Raw genomic sequence first — 20,431 nt, forward strand, 5'->3', positions numbered from 1 at the left:
ATCTGTTTTGTATGTTCTCAGTGGAGATTCCAAGCTATAACCTCTAGTTGTTTATCTGAAAACATCATGAAGGCCTCAACCCATGCGAGTTTCAACATATCTTGGCTGCTTTTATAAAATGAAAGCTTTTTGGATGTTTTATGAGCTAGGCTATGAAATCCTTTTGAATTAATTAGGACACACTTGCATACATAGTTTAAAATCTATTCTGATTTTTTTAAAATAGATAGGAAATTACAGTACCTTTTCTTCTCTTTATAATACAAACTGATAACAGTGGATAGGATACTATGTCTCCAACCTTTGTACTGTCCTTTCACTGTCCCAGACAAAAAACAAAGTGCTGTGAAAAATGGCACAAAAGGGCACTAAAGTTATATTAGAGATACTTCTGAACTTGTTATTCATACTCTGTCAATGGCAGAGCAGGGACCATTATAGCAAGAGAGTCATCACATCAGAACAGGGAGAGTTCAGTCAGTGTTTTACTGCAGACTGGGGACTGGAAAGTGAGAATAAAATAAACACTATGTATATGTTATAAATGTTTGACAAACCAGCAATTAAGTGGTCAGGAAAAGCTTAGTGAAAAGTCTCTTCACCGGCTGGCACTGGATAACTCAAGCATGGCAAACGTTGATGTTCTTTGGCCTGAGTACAGGTGACAGATGTCTTTCACCAAAGGAAGGCTGAAATAAATAGTGAGAGAGAAAGAATGAGAAATGTAAAGAGGATTGGCTTAGTCTATCTTAACTCCTTTGGGCAGACATTTAGGTATTTGTTAGAGTCAACTGGGTTAGGGCCAGAACGTTCAGCATCTTGCAGGATTGAGCCCTTACTGTCTTCCGTCCTGCCAGGGTTTGTGCTCAGAAACAAGTTGTTTTTCTTAATTTGTTTCCAGTGTTCTAATGTCCTAGAAGGATGGTCACAATGTTGCTCTTTAGAGCTCTATCCTGGAAGTTTTTCTGAGCTCTTTGGCATCAATCATGCAAAACACTTAGATCAGTGTGGCTATTCATGTGCTTAAGTGCTTGGTAGAATTGGGGTCAGAATGTAAGTACTTTGCTATAACAAGCCTATACTACAATTCAAGTTATGTGGCCAGGATATGTAATATCCAAGAACAGTCATGGCACTTACTAGAGCTGGGCAAATACTGCTAAGACTTTCTACGAATAATCATTCTAAACTTTTTGGGGGGTTGTTTCAGCAATGATAGCTCCCCACAGGGAGAACAAAAGTTTACAGAGACTCAATTTTACATTGGCATGCAGAAATATTTCTGCCGGAAGTGTTGGCAGAGTCATCTAGTCAGGAAACAAAAAGCAGACCTTGTGATTTCTCTGACCAGTCACAACTAATCAACATAGCAAATATCAGTTACTCACAGAAATTAGTTTACAGGTTAAACACCAGAGATAAAAATACTTACCCAAAAAATAGCCCTCAAATAATTTTGACTCCTGAATAAATTTGAGGAAACTCAGGTATGTTTGTGGATATGCCATGAGCAGACAAGAGTACACATGGAATGGACCAAATGCTGTACTTATTCTGTGGAAGGCAAGACTTTTCAGCTGGTATAAGCATCATGCTAGGGATGCCAATAAAAGCTAAACAAATCATCAGCAACAGTGAATGTTGCCTCTTTTCTCATCATCGAGGAACATTTGCCGGTATGTTATTTGTGTTAGTGAGGGAAGTTCTGTCTGAATTTGCTTCCTGGGTAGCTGCCCTACATGTTTCAGAGTGGTCTACTGAGTTACAATGAGGCTGCAATGAAATACACTGAGAGCTACATCTGCCTTAACAATTTTGTGTCCTCACAGCCAATGTTATTTCAGACTTTTTTTCCCCCCTGTAAGCAGCCTCTTTGGCCACATGTTTTCCAAAGCTTAGAATTTTGTTTTGTATTGTACAGAGAATAAGAACAAGCAATAGAAATGGGAATCTATTTCAATGGTTCTTTAATTTTCTTGCATCTACTTGATTAATAATCATTTGTTTTGTTAGTTATTTACACTCTAATTTCTATTTCATTGCAGTCTGTGATGCTCCTCTTGCACAGCCAACGCCGCTACATTTTTGAATATGACCAATCAGATTATCTGCTCTCAGTCACCATGCCAAGTATGGTGCGCCATGGTTTGCAAACCATGCTTTCAGTTGGGTACTATCGCAATATCTACACCCCACCAGACAGCACTGCTTCTTTCATACAAGATTTCACCAGAGATGGACGACTTTTGCAAATACTATATCCTGGAACAGGTCGCAGGGTCCTTTATAAATATACCAGACAGTCCCGACTATCAGAGATTCTTTATGATACTACTCAAGTCACATTTACATATGAAGAATCTTCCGGGGTTATTAAAACAATACACTTAATGCATGATGGGTTCATCTGCACCATCAGATACAGACAAACAGGTGGGTTATAACTATCAATATTTTTGAAGGGTGATACTGTCACCTCTGGTAAAACTTTGGCCTCTAATCCTGCAAACACTGTCTATCTGGTATACAGCTTGAAATCAGGCCCTACCATTGAAATCAGGTTTTTATGTTGAAGAAGAAAAATGTGTCTGTTTGTCTGTCCACGGACATGTAAAAGCTATCCCATTTGAAATATGAAACATTCTTGTTATCGTTTGCTATGAAGTGGCTCTCATAATATTTGATTATTTGTTATTCCAATATAAGGACATTTGCTAAATAATAAATCAAATTGCTTTACTGTTTGCATTTTCAAGTTTCTCTGTCATGACAAATTCAAAGAAATTATTTATATCAGGAATGTGTTAGCCATGTTAAAAATAAATTCAAGTTAATATTAGCTTATAAGTAAGTATATGGAAATCATAATTATATGTAAACTATCATTAGTTTAAAAGAATAGTAGTAAGTATTTAAGGAATGTCTGTGCACTAAATAAATCCATGAGAGAACAATTTAACATTTTTCTCACTTAAAGATGTTGTAGTCAAATAGCAATAAGACTCAGGAATACATTCAGATTAACATCTTTTTCTTTCTTTGTTATGTATATTAGATATACTATGGGCCTAATTAGTTTTTTCTTGCTTTTCTTTTTTTTTTCCTTATTTGCTATATATAGGCCCTCTTATTGGTCGTCAGATCTTCAGATTTAGTGAAGAAGGCCTTGTAAATGCCAGATTTGACTACAGTTACAACAATTTCCGGGTCACAAGCATGCAGGCCATGATAAATGAGACTCCTCTTCCTATTGATCTGTACCGATATGTTGATGTATCTGGAAGAACTGAACAATTTGGAAAATTCAGTGTAATCAATTATGACTTAAACCAAGTTATAACTACCACAGTGATGAAACACACCAAGATTTTTAGTGCCAATGGTCAGGTGATTGAAGTGCAATATGAAATTCTTAAGTCCATAGCCTATTGGATGACCATTCAGTATGATAATATGGGTCGTATGGTGATATGTGATATACGAGTAGGAGTAGATGCCAACATAACAAGGTATTTTTATGAGTATGATGCTGATGGTCAACTTCAAACTGTCTCTGTGAATGACAAAACCCAGTGGCGTTATAGTTATGACCTGAATGGAAACATCAACTTGCTTAGTCATGGAAACAGTGCCCGTCTCACGCCTCTGAGATATGATCTTAGAGATCGCATCACTAGACTAGGAGAAATTCAGTACAAAATGGATGAAGATGGTTTTCTTAGACAAAGAGGCAATGAAATATTTGAGTATAACTCGAATGGTCTCCTTAACAAAGCCTACAACAAAGTGTCAGGTTGGACTGTGCAATACTGTTATGATGGGCTTGGACGACGCGTTGCAAGTAAATCGAGTCTAGGACAACACCTACAGTTCTTTTATGCTGATCTCTCCAATCCAATAAGAGTTACTCATTTATACAATCATACTAGCTCAGAAATAACTTCCCTGTATTATGATCTTCAAGGCCATCTCATTGCTATGGAGTTAAGCAGTGGAGAAGAATATTATGTTGCTTGTGACAACACCGGCACACCCCTAGCTATCTTTAGCAGTCGGGGCCAAGTAATAAAAGAAATTCTGTACACACCTTATGGAGATATCTACCAGGACACTTATCCAGATTTTCAGGTTATCATTGGTTTTCATGGAGGGCTCTATGATTCTCTTACTAAATTAGTGCACTTGGGTCAAAGGGATTACGACGTCATTGCTGGACGATGGACAACGCCAAATCATCATGTGTGGAAACATCTAAACACCATTCCCAAACCATTTAATCTTTACTCATTTGAAAATAACTATCCAGTTGGCAGAATCCAAGATGTTGCTAAGTATACGACAGGTAAAAAAAATTCCTATTAAAAATACTTATATGGATGCAAGTCCATGGAATTTGCACACATCAGAGAAGAAGAGTGGACTTTCAACTTACATACATTTTAGTTGAATGTATTTAACCTCCTACTACCCACATAGCTTTGTCTATTTTCTGTGACCTTTCAGCCAGTCAATAAAGCAAGCAAATAACTGTATGTGCTGCCTTTGCAAAGTACTAGAATTTGAAAAAGAGTTGAGGCAGCATTATCTGAATTCCTTTCCCTGATATGTGGAAGGAAGTACAATACAGAATTCAGGATAGCGATGTTCTGTGATAAAATAATTTATTTTCTTCTGGTAACCAATTTTGAAAATTTAATATTATGTCAAATCAGTATTGCAATTTAGTTATTAATGTTTTGAGGTTTGGTTAGGCCTTGGTAAAAGATGTCTAGTCGCACTGATAGCTGCATTAGTAGTTCTAATTTCAGTTCTATCAGAATGGAGAACTATGGGCTCCTTTGCCAGTGCACAGCTAGCACTGTCACTTTTGCTTCTCCTCACCTTATCTTCTAGATCACTTTACCTAGAAATGGAAAGTACAAAATACATTCAGCTTCCCAAGAATTAAGAGCATTGTTGCTAAGAATGTTTTGATTTTGTTTTGTAGACATTGGAAGTTGGCTAGAGCTGTTCGGTTTCCAGCTACACAATGTGCTTCCTGGATTTCCAAAACCAGAGATAGAAACTGTGGAGACAACATATGAACTTCTACAGCTTCAAACAAAAACCCAAGAGTGGGATCCTGGAAAGGTTAGCAAAAGTCTGCCCTCAAAAGCAGACAAACTGCTTGCTAGTTCACTGGACTATTTCTAAACCTAAATTAAAGAATACAATTAGAAAATACATAGAAAAATGTTCAATCAGATCTTAATAAAAAGCCCAGACCACTGTGATCTGAGGGATGATTTTTCAGGAGAAAAACAATTCAATTAATTGAGGAGATTTTTGTCCATTACTCCTACATTATTTTTATTTTATTACCATAAAATCTAAGATCCCTAGTTTCCATAATTTCAATACCTCTTTATGCTATGTGCTATATTCAAAAACAGAACAAAGATGTTCCCTACACCAAATAGTTTACAATCTAAATATAAGACAAAAGAGTACAGATGGATACAGACACACTGACGTGAAGTACAAAGAAACAATGGGACAGTATGGGTCAGCATGCTAGGCAGTGGCTTCGGCACACTAATGGCCTAACCATTGTGACGTTGTTTTTTTTAGATCTCATGGCAGAGGAGAGTTTTTGGAAGGAGGACAATGCATTAGTTTTGCAGGTGTTTACAGGGCACTCCTCCCAAGCAGAGGGGTAGAAAGTAAGAAGGTGCTTGTTTGAAAATATAACAAGCAACAAGCTATAGGTTTCATGTAATAAATTTATACGTATTGAAATATTAAGTGCAAATGAAATCAACAGATCTTCCGCTTTCATTGGAATGATGCCACAATGAGGAGTGCAAAAACACCAACATTTTAAATCTTTAAAAGTCTTTTCCTCTGTAAAAATGTTCTGTCGTAGAACAGATTATTTTTTTAGCATAGTAGGGTGGTGGTGATGGTGGTGGTTTTGTTTTAATTTTTTAGTTCTAAGTCTCAAACCTGCCTCAGGCCTTGTCTGCACTCAGAACTAGCCACGTTTCAGCAATTGATGGCTAGCAGTCAATGTAACTGCACCAATACAGATCTCAGCTATTCTCTGGGCAGACACTCACGTTCAAGATTTGATCCTTATTGAACATCTATTAACAAAACATTGCAGTTTTACAAAACAAGGTAGAACAGGAGGGACTGATTCTCTACTGCCTCTCACCTTGTGTAGTCCTGTTAAGTGGGTGTAAAATGCTACCTGATCGAAGTAACAGCATTTTAAACTCACTTGGCCCAGGTGTGAATAACTACGGAAGGTACAAAGCGGTGAAGACTCAGGCCCACTAATTTTAGGGCCCTTCACATGCAAAACTCCCACTGAAGTCACTCAGATTTTATGGTGATGCTGAAATCTATCATAGCTCTTAAGTACCTATTTGGCCTCCATTACTGTAGTGTTCTGGCACCTCGGGATCTTTAATGTATTCATCCTTAAGAGATGGGATTATTCTAGCCCAGATGCTCCCATGCTTTCTTTTGCTGAACTCCCCTTCAGAAATTCATGTCTCATGCGGACTCCCCTCTCAGGGGAGGCGGATCTGGTACCTGCTGGGGGGACCCTTCTGTTGAGGATAGGGGAGCTGTGGGGTCTTGGCTTCCATTCCCACCCCCCATACTCAAGGGCAGGGTAAGGAGGGTCAGAAGTCAGCACCCCATGAGTATTGCCCCGCCACACCGGACACAGCCCCCTCCTGGCCACAATCCTTCAGCACAGCCCCATCCACTTCCCTTACACAGGCTTTATCCTGCAAGGGAAGGAGATGGGGCTCTGGCACAGTCAGAAGGGGGCTGGGTGAGTCTTCGGTTGCCCTTTTGCAGTGTCTGTGCCAGCCACCCCAGCAGAGGAGTGTAACTGCCAGCTGGTGGCTACTGCAGTTGTGGCAGTGAGACAGGCAGAGAGTCTGGTCCCAGCATCTAAGACTGCCCTGATAGTCCCACCCCCAATTGGAGTTCATGCCCCACCATGTGAAAACCTCTCTTCTACACGATTCTTCCTATTTTACAGATGGAGAATTAAATCACAGTGACTCGTCCAAGGTCATCCAGGGTGTTTATGGTAGAGCAGGGAACTGCACTCAGGTCCCCCCAGTCCCAAGATGACATACTCACCACTAGAATAGCAATTTCTGGGAGAAAATAAGGAATTTTCACCAAGGTTTCTTTCTTATGTAAAAAGATGCAAATATGTGATTCTTCTTTTGATGCTTGGAAACTAAAGGGTCCAAGAGACCGTAAGCTGCAGCGGCACAGGAACCAGCAAACAGAGCTGTAAACAGAGGAGTTTGAGTGGGAGTTTGGGGGGGAAGACTAAGAGAGGCAGGCAGAGGAGCAGACAGGCTGGTGAAGGGAGTGGGTGGTGTTCTGACAGTGTTTTGGTGCTCGTTGGGGGTTTGTTTTGCTGTGGATGGTGGTCTTTTGGTTTGGTTTGGTTTGTGTTTCCCGGACTTACAGGATTTAGATGGGAAGGCTATGACAGATACAGAGGAAGCAGTGGTAGTGACCCAAGCAGGGGAAGACACACTGAATATGACTGGATGCGGAAGCTGCAGCATGTACATGATCCGGGAGGGGGTACCTGATTGGATTGGAGATGCAGGTGGAAACTCTGGTTGAGTTTAGAAGGGGGTTCGAGGAGATGATGGAGCAAAGACATGAGGAGGCTGAAGGGAAAAGCTCAGACTTGCAGATGGAAGCAGGACAAAAGAACTCTGAGGGGAGACTGCTGGGTGAGGAAAGTGGACAGTGGAAACGTGTGACTAAGAGAACCAGGCAGAGGAAAAGACGGGCTAGTGAAGGAGAAATAGAGCTCAGGAACAGGTTTGCGGAGTTGGAAAATGAAGAAGGGGCACAGCAGGTGATCACTGAAGGTGAGAGGGCAAGGAAGAAGAGAAGAGCAGCTAGTCCAATAGGAAGAGGGGAAGAGTCAATGGAGATAACAACACCAAATATGAGCCCCAGGAGGATACAGGATGGGTTGCAGAGGATTGCAAGGGAGAATAGGAATCGAGAGGACTTGCAGCCAGAGGGTGCAGGAGATAGACTGGAGAATCGCACCATCACCAGGAAAAGGCAGGTCTACGTGATTGGGAACTCCTTAATGAGAAGAATAGACAGACCTGTAACCAGAGCTGATCCAGAGAACAGAAGGGTGTGCTGTCTGTCGGGTGCTAAGATATGGGATGTGGCTAAAGAGGATCCTAACGGGAGCAGGAAGGAATCCACTGATTGTCCTTCATGTGGGAACAAATGATATGGCTAGATTCTCGCTGGAACGTATCAAGGGAGACTATGCCAGTCTGGGGAAGACGCTTAAGGAAATCGAGGCTCAGGTGATCTTCAGTGGGATTCTGCCCCTTCCTAGAGAAGGGCAACAAAGGTGTGACAAGATTATGATGATCAACAGATGGCTCAAGCAGTAGTGCTATAAGGAGGGCTTTGGCATGTATGGCCACTGGGAGGCATTCATGGACAGAGGACTGTTCTCTCAGGATGGACTTCACCTGAGTAGGGAGGGAAATAGACTTCTAGGATGGAGGCTGGCACAACTGATTAAGAGAGCTTTAAACTAGGAATTTGGGGGAGATGGTTGGGAGATGTCCAGATAATCTCCACTCCAGATTTTAACATTGAGAGGGAAGAAAACAAAGTAAGAAAGGATACAGCCGTGGGTAGAAAAAAGCAGAAAGCCTACAAGGAGTGGAAGATGGGAGTGATCGTCAAGGAAAGCTACCTTATTGAAGTCAGAACATGTAGGGATAAAGTGAGAAAGGCCAAAAGCCATGTAGAGTTGGACCTTGCAAAGGGAACTAAAACCAATAGTAAAAGGTTCTATAGCCATATAAATAAGAAGAAAACAAGGAAAGAAGAAGTGGGACCGCTAAACACTGAGGATGGAGTGGAGGTTAAGGATAATCTAGGCATGGCCCAATATCTAAACAAATACTTTGCCTCAGATTTGAGGACTTCAATACCTCAGACATAGATTAAGGGTTTGATACAGGAGTGGGTGAGTGAGATTCTGTGGCCTGCATTGTGCAGGAGGTCAGACTAGACAATCATAATGGTCCCTTCTGACCTTAAAGTCTATGATTCTATGAAGCAGTACAAACAGGCCACTGTAAAGTTTATTACTATATTTTTTGTTGTTGCTACGGCACCACAGATGTGCTTGATGCTTTACAGACAAATTTAAAGGATCAGTACCTACTCCGAGGAGCTATAGATATCAGTAGAAACTTGATATCATATGGTACTATAATAAACTGTATAAAAATCTTTTACTTCAAACTGTGTTAATATTTATGTTTCCAGACTATCCTTGGCATTCAGTGTGAGCTGCAAAAACAACTTAGGAACTTTATATCCTTGGACCAACTTCCTATGACCCCCAGATACAGTGACGGGAGGTGTCTTGAAGGAGGAAAACAACCCAGGTTTGCAGCCATTCCTTCTGTTTTTGGAAAAGGTATCAAATTTGCCATTAAGGATGGGATAGTGACTGCTGATATTATAGGAGTAGCAAATGAGGATAGCCGGCGCATTGCCACCATCCTCAACAATGCTCACTATCTTGAGAACCTGCATTTTACCATAGAAGGGCGAGATACACACTACTTCATCAAGCTGGGGTCTTTGGAAGAAGACTTGGCTCTAATAGGCAACACAGGAGGCCGGCGCATTTTGGAGAATGGTGTTAATGTCACTGTGTCTCAGATGACTTCTGTGATAAATGGGAGGACTAGACGGTTTGCTGATATACAGCTCCAACATGGTGCTTTGTGCTTTAATGTTCGATATGGGACAACCATTGAAGAAGAAAAGAACCATGTCTTAGAAATAGCCAGGCAGAGGGCAGTAGCTCAGGCCTGGACTAAGGAACAAAGACGGCTGCAAGAAGGTGAAGAAGGCATTAGGGCATGGACAGAGGGAGAAAAACAGCAGCTTTTAAGCACTGGGAGGGTACAAGGCTACGATGGATATTTTGTTTTATCTGTGGAGCAGTATCTAGAACTTTCTGACAGTGCCAACAATATTCACTTTATGAGACAGAGTGAAATAGGCAGGAGGTAACAAAGAAAACCTCTGCCTTTGCGTCACCAAAGACTGCCTGTTTTTAAACATAAAATGGTTTATTGTATTGGTTTTTCTAGAGCAGAACTCTGTATATATAAATATAGAGGAAAACACATATCCAACTGCCTTTAAATGTGACAGAAGATGGTATTTTAATATTGTTTGTTTAACTCTGAGAGATGACAGTGAAGATTTTTAGTTCTTGTGTGGCAGTATTCAAAATTTCAGAAGCAGAGTTCAAATGGTTCAACAACACAACTTAGAAAGGCGCCACTCTCGTTTAAATTGCAGATACATGCAGAATATTTAAGAATTCGTGTGCTCTGCTTTCTTCTTGAACATACATCTCTTCTTAGTTCATTAATTTAATAACTTGCAGATGATTTAAAAGGTTATAGAGCTTGATTCTGCAACCCTTACTCACCTGGGTAGTCCTTACTCACATGAGTTTTTCCATTGACTTTAATGGGATGGCTCACAAGAGCAAGTGCTGCAGGACTGTATTTAGAACCTTGTATCAGCACATTTCATTTTTCACAACTGTGATCTAAAGAAGTTCCAGACCTGAAAACGGGGAAACGCAGTAGGCATTGGATACAGTAGCACAGAATGGCTGTCCCATATTACATTTATCTTCACTCATCCGTTGCCTCCTCCCATTCTCTCAGTGATAAATGTCATGTTGTGTAGAGTTTTGCATGTGGCAGTGTTCTATGATTCTCTCCCTGAGGGCTTCTGTCAGACCTGGATTACACTGGATTCTACTGGCATAACCCCAAGCACAGAAGCCTGATGGCAGAAAGTCCACCTGACCGAGTGTTGCACGAGGTGCCACAGCTAGCCATCACCACTCTAAAAGTAGAAAGAAATGTGCACAAGGGTCTGATCCAAAGCGCCCAAATTGACTTTCCATTGACTTCAATGAGCTTTAGATCAGGCCCTGATTCAGTGCATCCCAAGCAATCTCTGCCAGTAGTACTTCTGTGGACCCCCAGACAAACTTAAGGCCTCTCTACTGGAAGGATTCACACACGCCCTCTTTGCCAGTGGGGGTGAAAAAAGGCCTGTCTCACTATAGAGAATAGTAACCTTTGTGTTCACTGGACAGGGATTCTTCAGTTCATGATTCGTTTGTAAATTGGAGTGGTATCAGTTTTTCGTCATCGCCGTAGCCTCTTCTCACATTAATAATTATGCTGTATGACTCATTTTTTATGTGTGAAATAGACTGGTGGGTCAGATTTGGTGAACCTAAGTGTGGATAGTAAGTGTCGGACATTTTGGGAATGATTCTACACTCTTTGGCTCAGTCTGTAGAGCACATAGCAAAGTATTATAATGGTAGGGCGGGAATTTTATTTCGCAGGATATCATGAGCTGTCAATATAGTGATTTCATAGCAAAGTGTGTGATCCTTCTTTTAACCTGTCATTTTTAAAGGACCTAATTGTTTTGTGGGGGATTGTGTGCAAATTTTCTGTTAATTTCAGACGGGATTAGAATTTCCTCTTAGAATCTATGTATCTTTAATGGTAACATTATTGCACATTTTTACCAAAACAGACATAGTAAATATAGTCTAATCATCTCTGCTCGTATTTACTTTTGCCAAAAGCAGGGTTTGTTTGTTTTGTTTTCCTTTCCTGCTTTCTTTTTGTTTTGTTTTCGGGCAAGGGGAACAAACTGTAGTGAACTTAGAGATGAGCCTGAATTGGAACAGCAGGTCTGATCCCCCTTCAAACTTTGGGGAAGTTTGGATCCAGCTCTCAACTTCACAACTTGGGCCTCGCTTTATGGATTCAGTCCTGCTCCCATTGAAGTCAATGACCGGCTTCACTGGCGCAAGATCAGGCGCAGTGATGAACTGATCCAGAAGAATGCCATCCACACACCACCCCAAACTCTGGAGAAATTTGGATTGAAATCTAGATCCAAATATTGTCATTGGGCTCATCACTCACTAATGTACAATACTGGGAGCTGACCAAGTCTGGTACTGATCGCTCTCATCTCTGTAATTTCCCATAAAATCATGGAGAATTTGAATACCTCCACACCAGCCTAAAAATGGACCTTCAGATCCTTGAGCCTCTGATGTTCTTTTAATCAATGACAAAATAATTTATGAACTGTATATAGAGAGTGCATTCATAAATGTGATGATGTATTTTATCACTGATCCAAGATGTCAATATTAGAGTCTATTTTACTTATATTTTAACCAATTATACTTTTTTGCAATTCACTAATGATGTATCATTTTCAAACTGCTTTAAATATCCATTATAAACAAACATTTGAAGCTCTTAATAGTAAATTACCTTGAACTGTGCATTTCTAGTATGTAATACATATTTAGTTAGCTTGTGCCTTTAGTTTCTTAAAGTTATATTTGTATTATATGCAGGAAATGCACTTTGTATTACCTACAGATGTGGTTTTTAATACTGCCTTGATTATTATTATTCTCATTATTATGCCAAAAGGTCAAAGAGTGAAATGTATTACAAGTTTGTCTCTCAAAGCAGATCTGGCATTTTTCCAGTTTATGCATAGAAAATTTAAGATACGTTTTTGGACAGTTTCTTATGAAAATATGGATGTATAAGGAATCAAATGACATTACATGGCCCTGTATTCTGGTGGCATAAGAAAATGTCTTCATCGTGTTTGGTTATAAAATTGAGAAAAATAAAAATTCAGTGTCATTTTTAGATGAGCACGATAGCATTTCTAAAGAAAATGACATGTATTTATTAATACAAGAGCACTGGAGGCCAAAGTTATACTTACACACACAGGCCAGGCACCATTCAAGAGCGCTCCAGTAAAGGAATAGATCGAAACCATTTTGTTCAAGAACAATGTAAGATGGAGGCCTGGAATATTTCAGTCTCCATGTTTGTTTATTTTTTAGTGACTAAGCCAATTTTCTTAGTGTTTTTAATTTTGCACTATAGCCTAGAGACCCAAATGACAAAAACACAAAACATCACATGGGACAGTTTTATGATCATTCAGATCAAATAAATTGATGATTGCATTCTGCGTTGGGAACTTGGTTCTAAAAGTGAAAAAAAGAAACACATACTAATGCACACTATCTTTTAGCAAAATACTTACCATGAGAAGATGCATGTTACATTTTTATGACAGCAAAACAACAGTGTGTAAAAATAATGTTTCCTTTGTTTTCATGTTTATTTAGAAAACTAGAACATTTCAAAGGTATATAGATGTAGAACATAGACAAATATATACAGACTGGGCAATGTGCAACTCTACACATTCTAGCTGTTTAGTTTGAGATCTTTAATATCCTCTCAGTTGTATGCGAGTTAGAAGCTGTCTTTCTTTTTTAATCATGTTTTCATGCACTTTCAGAAGTTTTATTTTTTCAAGATCTGCACTTATTCCCGATCACCAAGCCCTCTTTATATCACCGTCCTGGGTAGGGGAGGGCAAACAATGTAAGTGTTATAAAGAGGTACTTTTACAAGGATAAACCTTAATGGAGATTAACGTTATTGGAAGCCAATGTACAGTAGCCTATGCTTAGAGTGTTATAAACAGAGGCACCTATAGAAAGGTTGGAGTATATAAGGGAATAAAATCTACAGCTTCCTTTCAACATGCTTGTCTACTCTGCAGAATTCACATCAGCATAATTGATCAGTCTAACATTTCAGCATTCAGATCAGACTGCCACAATGGTTTTTTCCCCATCAAATAGAGACAAATAAAATGCTGACTGTTATTTAAGCCTGTCCTTTATACAAAGCATTATCAGGTCAAAAGCTTACTGGGTGTAAGAGGAATTACTTCTCAAGTTCAACTTACTGTGGATTTGTCTTGGCATTTGTCATCTTACATTATTTGTCCAAGAAAATGTGTTTGCCAGTTACAATATTTCCTTAGACTTAGTGGTGGACTTTAGCCTCTTAATAAATGTTAGTATGTCAGATTGTGTCCTTGATGATATTTTACTTGTATGAACCATGGTAAAACATTGAAATCTTAATATTCTTCTGGCAAAAGTGTCAATAAAAGAGAAAGAGAAACATAGCACACAGTATATGTCCAAAACCTATTTCTCTTTAGCTTTCTCATTCAAAGTAAAGATGTTTACAGTGTATGCCAAGAGCTTCAGTTTCTACCTAACAGTTAGAGGTTCTAATCTTACAGAAATTGTGTTATAATGGCCTGAGCCTTGTTGCTAGGAAACACTAGATTCCAATTTTTTATTCCTGCTCTAACTTCTGTGGCTGAATAGTGACTGGATACTGTATGTTCGATGGCTGCAGTTAATGGTCTGTTGCATTTTGCTCTGGTTTTCAGACCAGACGCATGCATTTTCTACAACAGCATCATAACAACATGTTGTAAATATTAAAAGTTAATATATTATGTGTCGATATTTGAAAGAGAGGAAAGAAGTACTTTGAATATTTCATTTTTAAAAAATAAAATTGCAAACTAATAGTCAGTGTGACATTTTCTTTGCTCACACCAAGTACTCTCAAGCCATTCTAATTATTTCATGCAATAAAACTTTTTTTTTTTTCAGTAAAAAGCCATTTAATAACAAGGGTGGGGGAAATCTTCAAAAATATTTGTGGATAAAAGTAAGTGCTAAATTTTGGTATTGAAATGTAATTTTATTTCTGACTCTCAGATGTGCACTGACAATTAAAACCTGGTTGTGAAACTACAACATACAGTTCCTGTACACATGCACTAGTTCTTACGCTTCAGCAGTGAGAGAGCAAAATGCTTGTTAAGGGCACTTCCAAGAACTGAACTGGCAGGGGCAAGAGGGGAGGACTGGCCAAGTTTCGGTATTCACAGATCAAAATACAGTAGCTCTGATTTCCTGCACTCCTCACGTGAATGAACCAAGCGAAGAGCAGTTGCACACGCTACATGAGCATGTCTAGCGGGGTGGGGAGAAACTATGCTTGATGTGGTAACAAGTGAGGGGGAAGGCACCAGATGTGTCATTACAGAGATAGGTGGGTACAGAGAGATTCCTGAAGCGAGGGAGTGATTAAGAAAAGGCGACCCGAGGGAATGGTAGAGGTAGAAAGTGTCTTCCACTGGGCATGTGCAGTGGAGCCTCACACAGAGGACTAGTTTCACAAAGAAACCGAGGCAGACAGGGTGATGCTTTCCACACCCAACTTTGAGGCACCTAGAAAAGCAATGGGAGCCACAAAGCCTGAGTTCCGCGCCTAGGCTCGGAGGTGACAAATGTAGGGGATCTTGCGAGGGTCATGTGCACCTCCCCCTGATTTCTGCCTGCTATTGCCAGCCAGGCATCCACCAGCACTGGGGCCGGAGGGGGGGCTTGTAGGGTGGAACTATCACAGTCCCAAGAGCTCAGCAGGGGCAGCTGCGTCCCAGGGCTCTCGCTGGAGGGACTGTCCAAGTGGCCAGCACACTGGGGCCAGGCAGGGCCATTGAAGCAGGCAGATCAGGGCTTTTGCTGGCACCATGTGACCCAGCAGATCTATCGCCAGAATCAGTCGTGAGTGCTGGGCGCTGCACCAGCTTCAGCAGCCATGAAGTCCAGCCAGGAGTGGCTCAGCAGGGGCAGACACCCCCAGCAGGAGGAGCTGCTGCCTCAGGCACAAAGCCTAAGGGAAGGAGCAGCCCCCTACAGGGCAGCAGAGCAGTGAAGCGGGCTCTAAGCCCATGGCTGGGGAGGGGGGGACTGCTGCATGTTTGGGGTGGAAAAGGCCTGGAAAACATTTTCATTTCCCCATTCCAGAGTTATCTGGGGGGGGGGGCAGAGCTGCTCCCCTGTGCCAGTGCTGCGTGGGGTTCCAGGCAGCTGGCACATACATGGCTCAGCTCCCCTTAGGTAGTGCCATGTGCAGGAGGGTCTTGGGCTTTCCCAGGGCACCAGCGCAGGCAGAGGCAGTGTTGGCCAGGTTGCAGGTATGTTGAGTGCGCCCGCCAGGGGCTGGGAGTGGGACGTACCCCTCCTGGGGGTTTATGGTGGAACAGCAGGGCTGGGGGGGAGGAGGGCGAAGGCGAAAAGTGGGGAGGGAACATCCTGGGGTGCACGCAAAGGGCTGATTGGGTGAGGGGGGGCACCTGACCACTCCACGTCACCTTTAACTTGTGCCCCCTCCATTATTAACTGTTACGCATCCTCTCTGCCTCCCCTCACTACACGGGAACGACAGCCTCCTCAGAATGGGTTTCACAAAGCCAGCACAGCTCGCATCTGGCCTAATGGAAGATGCCAAGCCCCAGCCTGCTCACCACTTGGCAGGCTCAGAGGCAACACCCCTCTTGGAGTTGGGGGGGGGGGCAATCCTCTTTTACCAAGAGCCCATGATTGGGGAGGTGGGAGAGACTCCCGCATAATTGTGGTCGGGGGCCTCACCTGGGCACCCGGGGGGGAGGGGGGAGTGACCGTCCATCACAGCGGGATGTGCCCTGGCCCCTGAGCTATAGGCTACCCTGATGTGGGTGCGCCCTCAAGCCCACTTGGTAAGGATGTGCTACTTTGACATTGGGGTTGGGGGCAGGCGTGTGCCTGGGTGAATGCTAGAACCACTCGGTTAGAGCATGATGAACATGCCCGCTCTCTGGCCTAATTACTTTTAATTGTTTAGTCACAGAGGGATCAGTTCAACAAGAGGCGCTAGCGAGAACACTTCCCCCCCTCCCCCAATCACTGACAGGCACCTGCAGGTCGCGTGAGGTGAGGTTTATCTGACACCCAGTGGGAGTGAAGGGAGCTGGTTCTTGGCTTTACATGCCTGCAGTTAGGCACCTAAATCCTTTAGTGACTGGCGCCCTAGCTGGCGCGACACACCACACGGCATGAAGTAGGTGCTGCTAGGAATGCCTCCACTGAACGTGCCTGCAGGGAGGGGGCACAACCTGACTAAGGCAGGAGTGTGTTGAAGGCAACAGGCCAGTTGGCATGATTAATAGTTGAGGAGAGAGGCAACAAAAGATGATGTTTAGCAAGCTGGGCCTGAGGTGGGAACAGTTAGTGAGACGACAAACCGCTGGGCTGAGCTGGTGGGGGTATTGCTAGAAACCACAGAAAGTAGTGGTGAGGGACAGGTCCAAGGCTCTCGGCACCGCTGTACATCAGCACTTGAACTAGCATCTGCAGCCTGACCAAAGAGTGCTGCTTCTCGCCGATTTTATGCAGCTTTCAAACGAACTAAACAATTCTAGCATCATGCATAGGCATACCAGTTTTCAGTCCATTGCACAACACCGAAGCACTTATGACACAGGGGTTGCTCAGCACCGCATGCTACCATAGAAGTCATTGACTGTTTTGCATAGCCATTGGTAGCTGGCTGTGGCCCTTGGCCAATGTATGCCCTAATTTAGCACCAAGCTTCAAGCTGGCACAGAGTGTTGCTAAGATTATGTTTTCAAATAAACTGCCCCTGCATTTGACTGTCCTGACGCAGGAGAGAACAACTGAAAATACGATGTTGCATTGAGGGAATGTGAATAAAATCACCTCATAGTGCCACTTTGTAACAGGGCAGCAGCTCAGTGGGCATGTTGCTGAGGCAAGAATTTGACATTTTACGATGGCTTCTATATTGGCACAAGCCGTTACATGTTGAGCACTGCAGGCAGCTTTGTAGCAGAAAAAAAAGAAAAAGCTAATGCGAAAGAGTGCTGAAAAACCAGCAGTCTATGTCCTGGAGTTGAGCAGCAAGCAGTAAAATCTTTAAGGCACAGACACGGCCCGAAAGGGTCAATCAACAGAAATAACAAAAATACAATTTCATCCATTGATGGGCTTGTTTAATGGGCACCTCATCTGCTCTGTGGCTGATGGCGTTGATGAATTATGTAACAACGAAAGAGCAACTTTAAATATTTTATTGAAAAGTAAATCAGTCCAGATCTGCCACAGTATAAAACAATTAAGTCAGAAAAACTTTTCAACCAAGCATTGAGATAATGAGTAGCTACAGAACAACACACACAAGCATTGTATAAAATATTACATTAAAAGTAGGACTTTGGTAGTTGTGTCAACTTAAATGAGAGTTGGAAATAATTTAGAGAAAAAATAAACAAGTAAATGTTAATGGATTTGTGACACCTTCTCTAGGTCTGGGAGGTTTAGGTGGTACTTTAGTCACTTTTATAAGGAAAATTTTGTTCTTTACAATAAATTTTATTTTAGGCAATTAAGGAACAACTTATCATTATGCTAATGTGATAGGAATGATTTTTTTTATGCCAATCATGGATCTTCAGATGCTGCTTATCTGATGTCTATGTCCACTCGCTAGAAGCTATTTTGTCTTGAGTGAAAACAAAGGCATTTAGCCATGTGTGTAAATGAAGCTTTCAACAAGCGGGCAACTGAGGTTCCTTGGTCTAATTATCAGACATGCCCATACAAGTGTGGTGTATATGAACCCTCTCACAGAGTGGCGTTCATTCCAGTGCAATGCCCACCCACCACGTCAGCCCTGCTCCATGACATTAGCAAAGCCCCTCTTTTCATACAGAACAGTGGGTCCCCACTGGCTGCATGTGGATCAGACAGAGAGGGTAGGGCAGGACGGGCAGAGAGGCCTCTGAATCCATGATTGTCGGAGCTCGTGATCAGGCAACAATGCACTGGAAACAGAGAGAGACTGCAGCCCATAGATAAAGGCAATGGTGACAAAGAGGCTTAACTGCAGCATCTTCCCCAGTGTCCAAGTGAAACTTGATTACACAGTCATTTTAGAGTATTCAGGAGGTTCATGCATATGGGAGTAAATCATACAGTGGTGTATAAACCATGGTAGAGCTAACCGGGCAGGACCAGTGCATCAGCTGGTGCCCACCAGCAGAGGGCAGCGCTGGTGGCTAAGAATCCCTGCATAGCATGACTTCAACCATCTATTCACATGCAAGTAGACTAAAGGGCCCAACAGTGAGAAGGGGACAAATTATGGTGGGGGAAGGCAGGTGCGGGGACTTCCCTCCTCCAGTCACTGCAATCCTCCCCAGGGCCTAAACTGTGACTGCAGGAAGAAGCTCAAACTCCCTTAAGCACTATACTTAGGCTCAGCTAGCACATCAGTTGGACTGGGTAGGCCCTCCCACCTTCACTTGCAGCCAAATGTTTTCTCACAACATTGTTTTTGTCCAAACGAGTAGTTGAAAACCCTAATCACTCAGCAGCTAGTGAAAGCTCCCTCGTTTGCAGCCAACTTTTGGGATTTTTATCAAAAGTCGCACAATGTGCATTACCCCAGCTTTCATTTAAGAAAAAGTAAGTTTCTAGCTCTCAACGTTGTGGATTAAAAATTGTGACCACTAAAGGCTCAAACAGAGAAGGCAAAAAGAGACCCAAATATACTATTATTTTAAAAAACGCTGGTGATTTTTAAGTCAGTCTCGTGATGTTTTTGGGGGGGAGGACACAGTGTCATGTTTTTTTGACGGCTTGGCAATACTGCAAAACAAAAATGATTATGGTTTTCTGAAATGCCCAGTATGATGAAAGTTTAAATCTATTCAAAATGGTTTCCCATTCTTTGTTAATTATAGATGGGCAGTGCCATCCCTATAGTTAAGGTTGAGATGAGCTTGCTGTTTAACAGACATTTGTTCTAATTGTTCTAAAATCCACATACACACTTGGATTGTCTTGAAAATTACTGTGTGACATCAGAGGCTGGAGTAAGGTTAGTTGCTCAGATGTGGTGTCACAACAATGGAGGATAGTTTGGCATCTAGATGCCACCGTCATAGGTACCCAGAAATAAAAGGAAGCGCCGTGCAAATCCTATGGAAAGGATAATGTTTTTGACAAAGCTAGCCACCTTTCTCCAGCTCACAGAATCGCCGTAAACAATTTCCTCAAATTCATTTGTTGCTCAAAAAGATTCAACACATTTTTTTTAAACTTTGGCTGGCTCCCAGACCGAATTTGCCCCATTGCTGGTCAGTTCTGATTGGGCACATAGTACAGGTTATTTTCCGTGATTGGACAAACATGCCAGAACACCCAGCAAGAAGTGGCTGATGCGTATGATATCAGTGTAAAATTCAATTCCTGGAAATACACAGGCCTGCACCTTTGAAATTTGCTTCTGGGGTGAAATTCATCCTTGAGCAGAGAGCCTGCACAAGGCATCTGCAATATAAAAGCCACTATTCTGCGGCCATAAGTAGGTCTTAAGTGATACATAAGACTTCTGCTGGGCTGAATTTCCATCAGAAATCAAACACTAACTTCATGTAAAAAGACTAACTAATATTCAGACAGAAAGCTCTCAAGCAGGACCGGCTCTAGGATTTTTGCCGCCCCAAGCAAAAACAATTT

The 20,431-nt window shown here is 41.9% G+C and overlaps 1 protein-coding gene across 15 annotated transcripts in view; it reads left to right on the forward strand.

Moving 5' to 3' along the window:
* The window catches only part of TENM1 (teneurin transmembrane protein 1), a 1,376,511-nt gene extending 1,361,923 nt beyond the window's left edge, over positions 1 to 14,588 (forward strand). For all 15 annotated transcript variants that reach the window (XM_065556633.1, XM_065556629.1, XM_065556628.1 and 12 more), the window contains 4 exons: positions 2,046 to 2,433; positions 3,122 to 4,342; positions 4,988 to 5,130; positions 9,346 to 14,588. In XM_065556633.1, the coding sequence (XP_065412705.1) occupies positions 2,046 to 2,433; positions 3,122 to 4,342; positions 4,988 to 5,130; positions 9,346 to 10,104 (2,511 nt within the window). In that variant the 3' untranslated portion in view covers positions 10,105 to 14,588. The remainder of the gene's footprint in view (positions 1 to 2,045; positions 2,434 to 3,121; positions 4,343 to 4,987; positions 5,131 to 9,345) is intronic.
* The last annotated feature ends 5,843 nt before the right edge of the window (positions 14,589 to 20,431 follow it).

Source organism: Chrysemys picta, chromosome 9, assembly GCF_011386835.1.
Source record: "Chrysemys picta bellii isolate R12L10 chromosome 9, ASM1138683v2, whole genome shotgun sequence".
NCBI classification, from domain to species: Eukaryota; Metazoa; Chordata; order Testudines; family Emydidae; genus Chrysemys; species Chrysemys picta.